The sequence below is a fragment of the Paracoccidioides brasiliensis genome (genome assembly GCF_000150735.1).
Source record: "Paracoccidioides brasiliensis Pb18 unplaced genomic scaffold supercont2.10, whole genome shotgun sequence".
In the NCBI taxonomy this organism is placed as follows: Eukaryota; Fungi; Ascomycota; class Eurotiomycetes; order Onygenales; family Ajellomycetaceae; genus Paracoccidioides; species Paracoccidioides brasiliensis.
In genome coordinates, this window is record NW_011371367.1 from 633,762 (window position 1) to 644,338 (window position 10,577).

General features: G+C 49.0%; 5 protein-coding genes across 5 annotated transcripts; 3 read left to right on the forward strand and 2 right to left on the reverse strand.

The window, feature by feature from the left end:
* Window positions 1-1,367: 1,367 nt before the first annotated feature.
* Window positions 1,368-2,376, forward strand: PADG_07111 (uncharacterized protein; the record flags this gene model as incomplete). The annotated part of the gene is made up of 4 exons (XM_010764116.1): window positions 1,368-1,375; window positions 1,442-1,603; window positions 1,680-2,227; window positions 2,309-2,376. The coding sequence occupies 4 exons, from the start codon at window positions 1,368-1,370 to the stop codon at window positions 2,374-2,376; spliced, it is 786 nt and encodes a 261-aa protein (XP_010762418.1).
* Window positions 2,377-3,058: 682 nt separating this feature from the next.
* Window positions 3,059-5,127, forward strand: PADG_07112 (ATP-dependent RNA helicase DBP9; the record flags this gene model as incomplete). Its single annotated transcript, XM_010764117.1, has 4 exons — window positions 3,059-3,254; window positions 3,313-3,389; window positions 3,448-3,926; window positions 3,987-5,127. 4 exons carry the CDS (start codon window positions 3,059-3,061, stop codon window positions 5,125-5,127), a joined length of 1,893 nt encoding a protein of 630 aa, XP_010762419.1.
* Window positions 5,128-5,462: 335 nt separating this feature from the next.
* PADG_07113 (uncharacterized protein) lies at window positions 5,463-7,109 on the reverse strand (the record flags this gene model as incomplete). The annotated part of the gene is made up of 1 exon (XM_010764252.1): window positions 5,463-7,109. The coding sequence occupies one exon, from the start codon at window positions 7,107-7,109 to the stop codon at window positions 5,463-5,465; it is 1,647 nt and encodes a 548-aa protein (XP_010762554.1).
* Window positions 7,110-7,499: 390 nt separating this feature from the next.
* PADG_12240 (lysophosphatidylcholine acyltransferase) lies at window positions 7,500-8,926 on the reverse strand (the record flags this gene model as incomplete). Its single annotated transcript, XM_010764320.1, has 4 exons — window positions 7,500-8,304; window positions 8,405-8,515; window positions 8,611-8,629; window positions 8,725-8,926. 4 exons carry the CDS (start codon window positions 8,924-8,926, stop codon window positions 7,500-7,502), a joined length of 1,137 nt encoding a protein of 378 aa, XP_010762622.1.
* Window positions 8,927-9,245: 319 nt separating this feature from the next.
* On the forward strand, window positions 9,246-10,074 carry PADG_07116 (uncharacterized protein; the record flags this gene model as incomplete). The annotated part of the gene is made up of 3 exons (XM_010764118.1): window positions 9,246-9,286; window positions 9,425-9,674; window positions 9,910-10,074. The coding sequence occupies 3 exons, from the start codon at window positions 9,246-9,248 to the stop codon at window positions 10,072-10,074; spliced, it is 456 nt and encodes a 151-aa protein (XP_010762420.1).
* Window positions 10,075-10,577: the final 503 nt, after the last annotated feature.

Sequence of the window (10,577 nt, forward strand, 5' to 3'; positions counted from 1 at the left end):
TTTGTTTTTACTCGTAATTTTATTCTTTGCTCCCTTATAGGTCGTAGAAGCTCGTGCATGAAGGACTTACAAAGCATTCCTCGACACCAACCATACAGCGCAGCGACACATGTAATTTGTTGAAGGAAATTATAAAAAAAAAAAAAAAAAAAAAAAAAAACCCACGATAGGGTAAGATAGCAGTGTCGTAGCACTGTGTTGGATTTGTTTTGAGATCAAGGTTGGTATTAGAGCTGCTTCTGCAAGTTCGATAAGGGACGGAATGTGAACTATGAAACGCTTGAAAGGCAACACACAATCTCGATGTGATGGATGACGCCCCGAAAAATGTGAAAATAAAGACCATCATTGTCTGAATTGAAAGAAGGGGAACAGTCGCTGAATTCTCATTGGCTTTTGGACAGCGGATCTATCCAGGGGTAATCGTTGTACGGTATGAATTACCAAGCTTTAAAAAATACAGTGATGGCAGCCAGGACCGTTTTGCAATTCGATAACCACCATCCGCCCAGGTCTTCTTCACATGGGACAGGCCAGATGGCTGACTAAATATGCGGGGAGGATAACTAGCGGAATTCATAGAAAGTTGCGGGAAGTTGGTAGAAAGTTAGACTGATGTTGAAAGTGCAGATATTTTTCAAGGTTGTAACCGGAACGTGTTCATGTAGTTGCCAGCATCTGCAAGGACAATTTGGGAACTCTGCCCGCAATGTCAGCATAACCGATCTCTTGCTAGACAGGCTCCTGTCCCGTAGGTGTCATCGAACGGTTACTAAACAGGCTGCTACAGGGGATTGCAAGCGCAGCGATACAGATGAGGCTTTGGGATACGTGTTCCACTATCGACGAGATCGAAACGTTGACCATGATGCCGCCGACCGGGGTTAAACCAAGTTCAGGCAAGGGCCCTTTTTATTTGACAAACTCCCCTGTCATCAGGCATATCTGCTTCAGAGGTAGGTATACATGCGTAAGGTATGTTAGTCATCGTGCATGACGATGAATGAAGGAATCATCGGGGTTATTTAGCGTCCCCCCATGATTCGTGGGTACGGAACATATCGACCAGCTGCCAGGGCAGGCCTACACGGGTTCGCATCAATCCAAGAAGGACCAGCACAAACATGCATCCCTGGTGCACCTCCAGTTGAACGAAATTGCGGAGCCGCAATGCCGGCTGGCTTACTTATGGGTCGCATTATTTCTGTTACACTTGGAATCTGGGTTGAAAAAGAGGCATCTGAGAGTTGCCGCATGTTCCTGTAGTCGAAGGACAAGCATCCGATAGAGATTTTGCCTTCCCCCCCCCCTTCCTATCGTATCCCCAGCTGCACAACTAAATCTAGACGCGCGGGTCGGCTAAAATCATGCCTAGGTATGTATTCGGACTTGGAGAGAGATAACGGGTTCTGCAATATTAACAAAGAAACCGGAGAAATAGGCGTCGTGACCAACCTGTAGAGTATGAAGAACAAGATGAGGAACCTGGTCGAGAACCGTGGGCATCCCGTCAGGAAGGTCCTCTGCTGGCTGGGCAAGTCAAAAGGGGATCGGATGTACCGCTCTTTACCATCCAGTCGCCCAATGTTCCAAGGACACTGACGTATTTGACTCTTAATATTCCACAATCCAAGGGCATAAGCGTCAAATACTTTAGTTTAACTGATGCAAATATGCAGAACGTCACATAATGCATATCCCGTTAACGACCATGCCGAGAGGACCCGTTACCACGATGTAGTGGAATCGACTCGGGGACTCAGTTTGAGTACCCATGACACGCGACAGGCTAGGTCATGTAGTCGAGAGAGCAATCGTATGTCCCAACAAAAATTGTACAACTTGGATCCTGAGAATCCGCACCAGAACGTTAGTTATCATCTGTCATCAACACCACACAATCCGCTGCTGCAGGCGGCTTCCCCGTTCCCGCCAGATGTTTCTCGATATGATAGGGGCCCGAGCAACCCGCAACCTGGATATTATTCAGCGTATCCCATCCACCCTGAGGAGCGCTATAGTTTTCCACCAGCATTCTCTGGCTTGCCTTACCCAGATAACCATCCTCCGGGTTATCATAACCCCCGGCCGCAATATCCAAATGCACACCAGTCAAGTCCATATGTACCAAATTGGGGTACGCCATATTACGACCCGATTACTCACAGATCCACATTCCAGGGACATGGCAGAGACGCTGCTCCCGGTTGGAGCAGAACGGAAGAAGGTTTGCACCACCCCATAAACTCATTGGGCACGGATGCCAATACCCATACGGGTGTGTACTAAACAAACTTCCCGTACTTAGATCTTGACCCCGGACGGAAAATCGGACCAACCGACGCGGGAGTGTCGTTGGACGAGAGTATGCAATGACCACTGTGCAAACTATTCTGAAAGTGAGAAGCGCTAAATTCTCGAAGGCTTCTGCGTGAGAGAGGGCCCGAGGAGATATTTCAAAACCGGCCAGGTACGTCCCAAAGGCAAAAAAAATTGATTCCACCCCTTTTATTTGCCCCATCCTCTCTTTCATTTCTTGCCTGCACCTCTGAATTTGCTCAATCTCTCTAGATTAAATCATGTGGTGCTTCTTGCCATTGGCCGTTCGTTCTGTTGCTTTGATTTTTGATTGCTTCGAAGATGCCCCCCACTTAGCTTTCAGAAGTGGTGTGACTACTCATCCAACAAGCTCAGTCAGTAGTTAACTAGATTGCAGTCAGTTCATATAACTACACTCGCCCATTATGCCACTCCTCTATTTAATCATTTCGGGTATCTATTATTAGCACGAAAGGCAAAATCAGCAATGATATTTCAAGAAGATCAGCATAATTAAACTGGAACAAGATAGGTTCAAAGAGTCCAATAACTTGATGAGTTGATAACTGGACGGTTGTTCGTCAGTTCAATGAATAAATATACTTACCCGGATTAATAGAAGGGCCGAAATAGTGCCAAGACTTGTGAAAGTTTCGACTCCTCTTTGAGAGCCTTAATCAAAAAACGGAGCAGACATACAGAATCCAATCTCAGGAACAGTTCTTGTCAGCTGCTCATCATGAAGCGGAAGCTAGATGTCAACAATGTCCCTTCACCTGGAGATCCCGCGGAGAAAAGCAGCAGCACCCCCAGTTTCGAGAGCTTGAACCTCGATCCCAGGCTTCTCCAAGCCCTCACCGCGCAGAAATTCACGAAGCCAACGCTGATCCAGGCAGAGGCCATCCCGCTGGCTCTGGACGGGAAAGATGTCTTAGGTGTGTTAGTATATTAGCCCGTTGAATCTCAAAAATTGCCTTTCTAAGATCACTGCAGCTCGCGCAAAGACCGGATCCGGAAAAACCGCCGCTTACCTATTGCCCATCTTGCAGTCAATTCTTCAAAAGCAGACGGTACCGCTTTCTAACCCGATAAGCATGTTGGAAGGATGGGAACTGACAGCTCAATTAGGATGATCCTACAAACAGGGCCGTCCAGGCTTTAATCCTCGTGCCAACGAGGGAATTGGCAGAACAAGTGCAGAAGGTAGTGGCCTCATTCTGCGCCTTTGCGGGTAAAAATATACGTTCCGCGAATCTCACACAGAAGGTTTCTGACGCTGTACAACGCTCGATCCTTGCCGACCTTCCCGACGTTGTCATCTCCACTCCCGGTCGGGCAGTCGTCAATATCAACAGCTCCGCGCTGTCTCTCGAGCGTTTGGCACATTTAGTCATTGATGAGGCTGATCTCGTTCTTTCATATGGATACGAGCAGGATATGCAGAATCTAGCCAAAGCGGTACCTCGTGGTGTTCAGACCTTTTTGATGAGTGCGACCTTTTCGTCCGAAGTAGATACGCTGAAAGGTTTATTTTGTCGAAATCCAGTTATTTTGAAGTTGGAGGAAAAGGACGATGAAGGGGCTGGAATAAGCCAATTCGTTGTCAGGTATGGTGCCTATTGGCGTGGATTACCTTTTCAGACGCACTTTACTAATCGTATCATTAGATGTGCCGAAGATGAGAAATTTCTCTTGACATATGTTATATTTAAACTGCAACTTGTCAAGGGCAAATGCATCATATTTGTTGGAGATGTAGACCGATGCTATCGATTAAAACTATTTCTCGAACAGTTTGGCATCAGAAGTTGCGTACTTAATTCCGAACTGCCGGTAAATTCTCGCATTCACGTCGTGCAGGAATTCAACAAGGGTGTCTACGATATTATAATAGCTGCAGACGATCAGGAAGTTCTAGGTGAACTGCCAAAGAAATCCAAGAAACCAAACCGAAAATCAGATGAAGCGGCCAGAGGTGCAGGGCAGGAAGATAGTGAAGAAAACCCAGATACCAAGACGTCAAAAGATGGCGCCCAGGATTCCAGCGATGAAGAAGTCCAAGAGCACCCAAGTAAACGATATAAAAAATCCGTAAAGGAGAAGGACTACGGCATCTCCCGCGGCATCGATTTCCAAGATGTTGCCTGCGTCCTCAACTTCGATCTCCCCACCACTGCCAAATCCTACACCCACCGGATCGGCCGCACAGGCCGCGCCGGAAAGACAGGCATGGCTCTCTCCTTCGTTGTCCCTTCTAACCAATTCGGCAAGCACAAACCCACCAGCTTCCCCTCCGCCAAGCGCGACGAAGCAGTGCTAGCCAAAATCACCAAACGACAGGCCAAGGCCGGTCAGGAGGTGAAGCCCTACCACTTCGAAATGAAGCAGGTCGAGGCATTCCGGTACAGAATGTCCGATGCGCTCCGTGCCGTCACCCGTATCGCCGTGCAGGAAGCTCGCGCGCGAGAGATCCGGCAGGAACTTCTCAAGAGCGAGAAGCTCAAGCGCCATTTTGAAGAGAATCCAGAGGAGCTGAGGCAGCTGCGGCATGATGGGGAGTTGCGGGCTGCCCGTGTGCAGGCACATTTGAAACACGTTCCCGATTACTTGATGCCGACAAAGGGGAAAGCCGGTCTTGCCGGTGGTAGTGGCGCGGATGTTGGGTTTGTGGGTTTTAAAAAGACGCATGAGAATCGGATTCGGAGGGCGAGGGAGAAGAATCGGGGTAGGGGAAGGGGAGGGAGAGGGGGGAAGAGTGGAAAGAGGGTGGATCCGTTGAAGACGTTTCATTCCGGTGGGAAGCATTGACCGGGTTGGTTGAGTATACTTGGAGCGAATATATATATATATATGGTTGCAGAAATATCATTATTATGTTTTTTTCTCTGTGTAGAGGAGTGGTGGGTATTCTGGGTAGTATACGAAAAGTGCGCAGAAGTGCTTGCGAATGCCTCTTAATGAGCAGCACATAGATAGATATCCAAAATGTATCCAAAAGTTTTATGCAACAGCTCTCCACGAGTATTATAAAGTTGAGGTAGCTAGGTATCGTACTAATTCATTATATCATAGATATCATGACACGAGGTCTCACATAGCATCGCAACGACCCATTCATACACCCACTCGCGTAGTGCCACTCGTCACTTTACTATATCCCCACACACCCTCATCCTAAGGTCCCTTTCACTCTCCGGCCCTAGAGAAACCTCCAGCCACTTCCCACCCCCTTTTGTCCTAATTGCCTGCACCTGCTTCTTCACCTCAACCGCAGACCCAATAAGCCTCCGATACTCATCCCGCTCCTTTATGCAAAACTTCCTATCCCGAACCCTCGATGATCCAGGTGTAGGAGGGTCACCGCTTTCAGGTTCAACCCCACGCAGAGGTGCCTTGTCCTTCTCGTAAATAAAATACAAGTCCTCCACATCAGAAACATCCGGGAACCAGCCCGGTCCCAGAGCCAGCCACTCAACCCCTCTCCACGCCCCGTTCCACTCCGGGCCAGCCGTGACGTGGAAATTCCCATGCGCATCGATCCCATTCCAGCTTAGCGCTGGCAGCCAGTCGCTACACCCTTCCAAGTCCAGCCATTTGAGACAATAGGTCGCCTTGGAGAGTTTGCGGAGGACGGCGGCTGCCTCGATCCAGTTGTTTTCGGAGGCGGAATACATATCTGTTCCGCCGTAGGCGAAGGAGAGGGAGCTGAGTTTTGGGCTTTTCATGCTTGCTGTGAGCGAGTTTGGCGTTAGGGTTGGGGTAGGCCAGAAGGCGAGAGAAAGGTGAGTTATGGTTGACAGGTGGTTGAGGAGGTTGAGGAGGGAGGGCCAGCTGGCTTCTTGGGGGATGGGGTTGGCGAGGGAGAGGAATTTGAGGTTGTGGAAGCGTTGTTGGAGGGGTTGAGGCAGGGTTGCGGAGATAATGGAGGATGACTGTTGTGCCTCTGCTTCTTCTTCCCAGGAGAATGGGGGTGTGTTCTCTTGCTTTTTGGAGTGGGAGAGGGACTCAGGTCCATCCGTAGCCTTCACCTCTCGTGTTAGTTGCTTCAGTGTGATCCAGCGGCCAATAGCGGAGCCCAGGTCCAGACGAATAACATCCGAAGGGGTCTCTGTGACATCGTCTTCGGAACCATCCAGGAACAGAGGTTTTAAGCCTTTCATTCCTATCCCCATTGAAGCGTGGTGTGTATATGTAGCAATGTAACTAAGGAGCAGCTGCTTCAACAGGGTTGGAAGCTCAGACAGAAACACACCATCGTACAAGAGGTGCGAGTCCCAGTTCAGCGCCATCGATTTCAAAATCATATGCTGCAGGCTACGCTCTTGCGGGAAAAGTATGCCTGGCAGACGATCTAACCGAAGATTTCTCCCGCCAATGTCATTGCCAGCATCATCGTGCTCATTCTCGCCCTCAGGTTGCCCTCTATCCGCCATATTATTAGGTGCCAGCCAGCTCATGGGAGCAGCTGGGCCAGGTGTTCTCCGCACCCTCCGCTCACCAACGACCCGGGTCCCGGGGCGCGGGCGTGGAGGAGGAGTCTCAGGGAGCTCCAGCAAATTCCTTATCGAGGGATGGACAGACCTGGGAGCCACCAGCGAAGGTCCTGCGACAGCCTCATCATGTCTGGACACTTGCGTGCGGCGAAGGTGATGGATGAGATCATTCACGGAGAGACCGCTTTCAGCCTTGGAGCCGCTATTTTTGGCGCCTAAAGCAGCAAAAGAGGTGAGCGATGGATGGATGGTGGAACTTGGCCTGGAGTTTGTGAATTTGTGGTATTTCTTGGGCATATCGTTGTCGGCTGGTGGAATGTTAGATGGAATGCTGGAGGGGGTTGGTGGTGTGTGGAAGCCTGGTAATTAATGACATATTACGTAGGTGGAAGGGAAAGACGCCACAGTAGACAAATATGTCCAAAAATATGGCGTTAAATAACATACCACAAAATGATAGTATCTATGAAGATGAATAACGGTTTCCGTTATCAAACGCTTTTTCCGCGAATGTGAATCTACGTAGAGTGTTGTTTAAGACGGAAAACAAGTATACAAATATCATAGTTGGGCGATACCATCATATTCTTGGGTCAAAAGAATGGGATCAAACATGTTGATTGAGATAACGAAATAGTTCTAAATGGTATAATTACGGAGGCAGCAAACAATAGTGTACAGATGAATCTAGGCATCGCGTATCCATGATCCATCGTCCATTTTTCCCTCGGCCTTTGGCCCTTCACGGAGCCAGGTTTCGACCCGGCTTTCCTTAGGGTCCTCGTCTGGCAAACCCCTCGACCTGCGAACTGCGAGAACCAGCTGCCGGATTCTCCTGGTACACTCGATCCGCAACTCAACCGCCTCCTTACCATACTTGAGTTCATCGTTCAAGACCCCAAGAGGCGCTACTTGATGTCCCTCTTCCGCCTCTGCCTTTATCTTCTGCCACCGCCGCCGTAAGTCGCCAAACTGAGCCTCCCGGTCCACGGGGTCACCAAAGGTTATGCTGATGTTTTTGTTGACACGGGGTAAGAATCGTGGGAACCCTCGATCCTCATGCATGACCTCATCGGTGCCTTCGATCCATATGGGAACGACGTCGGGGCATTCAGACGCCTCCAGAATCAACCGCGATACCCCCCATTTGAAATATCTCATCGTCTTGTTTGGCGCCTGGTGTACCTTGCCTTCAGGGAAGATGTGAAGCCACGAATATGAATTACAGGCGTATGCCGACGGCGCAAGATGAGAATCTTCGCCTGTCGTGGTATATGCTGTTGCCACCTCTGAAAACGGATCGACACAGACATTCTGTAGACTCCAGTGCTGCCGACTGGGGGGCGCCATGTACGGTTCGGGAGAAAAAGGTCCGCGTGAGAGGAGGCGTATCGCTTGTGTCATGGTAGGTTGGAATAAACCTCCATGGCGGGAATGGAGGTTACGGTGTGTAGGGAGGACCTGACCTAGAGTGAAAAACAGAGCAAGGATGCTAATGTTAATTGTATTGTCAGTGCATAAGTTCTCGTATATTTAACAGGAAAGCACTGATACTGATATCTAGCCAGAAATAGATATGGAATATCCCCAACCTATGGCTGTAGCAGATATCGTGACTCCCAAACGCCCATCTGCGGTTAAACGACTGGAATGCCCGTTGGTTCAATAGCGGAATAGTCCCCCACATTAGGGGATCATCCATTCTGTAAATAAAATAGAGCAACCCCAAAAATCAGTTTTTCAGACCCGTCGCATATCCGAGAACTGGCAGACCACAGCCGGTATTGCTCCCACGTACACGCTTATATGATTTGACACTGTCTCCACCCATCGTATTAGCCATGAGCAAAAATAACTCCCGATAGCCCTGCTAGGTTGCATCTGCACATGAAAGGATTTAAACCTCCCGTACCTGTTATTAGACCCCGCTTTCGTGATTCTCGATCTGCGCGAGACTCTAGCAGTTTTATAAAATTGTCGTGCCCGCTAACCTCCGTATTGCTTGCGGCGTAGAGGAAAGCCCGGCACGCTGCTGCCACTGTATACATGGTTGCGGATGAACAGCCCCGCCAGAAGCCCGAGGGCTGTTCGAGGGTTCCCGGGCTGAGATGCATTGTGAGAATGCCGTCGCCGATCTTCCATGAAGAAAACACTGTACATCGATATATCCAGCAATATATCCAAAAGAGAATAGGTAGGAGAAGAAGCCTATGGCGGAATAGAGAATCGAGGATAACTGATCAAGTTTCCCCATTTAAGTTGAAAAGCTTCCCGCACGCGCAGCCCCAAGGGCCGTGCACGGACCACCCGGCCCTTTTTTCCCGCGGCCCGCAAAATCCAACTTCAACGGACTCCGCAACGTCTTTTGTCGAATTAATTCCACTGGCAGCAGAGAAGAACAGCCTGCGTTACTCCTCCTATTGCGCAGCGAAGATGTTCAAACCCACTTCTCCCCTCATGGGGGGCCTCCTCTGGTATGAAAATTACATCTTTCCCCATACCACCGCACCAATTGCCCTTGATTCCGCAGCCACTCCGCAACCCAAGCTCATATCATGACACTTCCACTCCCTCATAACTCTCCTGACCAAATACCCTTTATATGCAAACAGGAAAATCCCGTGGCGTCTTTCCGCCCCACAGAAGGCCCGCCAGCGCAAACGGCTTCGGGCAGTCGACAAGGTGGTCGACACCGTCAGCGCCGCGCTGGAGCGCAAGGGCATGACCAGCAAGGCCGTGACGAGGTGGTTTGCTGAGATGCCGCGCGAGGAGGAAATGTTGCCCAAGGACAAGTATACGATTTTCGACCGGAAGGAGAAGAAGTATCGGAAGGGGATACATAGTATGTTTTTCCTTTTTCCTGTGCGCCTATGTGCTTGTTTCTTTTGTCAGGCTTTCATCATCCATCTTCTGGACGGCCTTTTCTTCTTCTTCTTCTTCTTCTTCTTCTTCTTGTGGTGGTGGTTTGGTTGGCTTCCGCACTCTTCTGCGCCTAGATTGATTTCACGGGATTCGTATTGTCTAGACAATACGTTTCTCTTTTCCCCCCTATTTCCGGATGTCACTCTCTAACCACTCATTCGATTCGACCTGATAGAGCTCCCCAAATGGACCCGAGTCAGCCAACGAGTCAATCCCCCCGGATTCTGAACGCCCAATTCCATCCCTTCCACGCATTACCCCGTTTCTCCACTCGATGTGCATGTATACTGCCATACACATTATGACAGGCACACACCCAGCAGATCCTACTACCGGCTGAGAGGCCACGAATATACACCGGACTGCTGGGTTATCGCTCATCGCCGCTGATTCAACGAAAGCGAAAATGCTTTTAGTTATCTATAATCCCATGTGCAGTAGACTTTGGAGTAGTCTTTTGTTGCCGTTTCTTTTACTTTAGTGTTAGACGTTGTTAATAACCTCCCTGCTGGCTGTCTGACTGAGTTGGTTGCAGGGGGCGGAGAACAACATGTTACATATAGCATAGGAGTTTTACTGATATGTTGAGGTTTTATTGATTTTTGTTTTGTGCTGAAATTATTTTAAAAGCATGATCCCTTTCTCCACTGGGCATCTCCTAGTGTAGCCATCAACGTTATCATCGCACGCTATGTTACAGTCCATACATGTCTATAGGGAGCTATAAAATTGAAAAAATAAAATTCAAAAATAAAAAATAAAAAAACACAGGAAACTCAACGAATGTTATTAAAATTTACCAAGACAATATCCCTAACAGACAGGATTCAATGAAACGAGAGG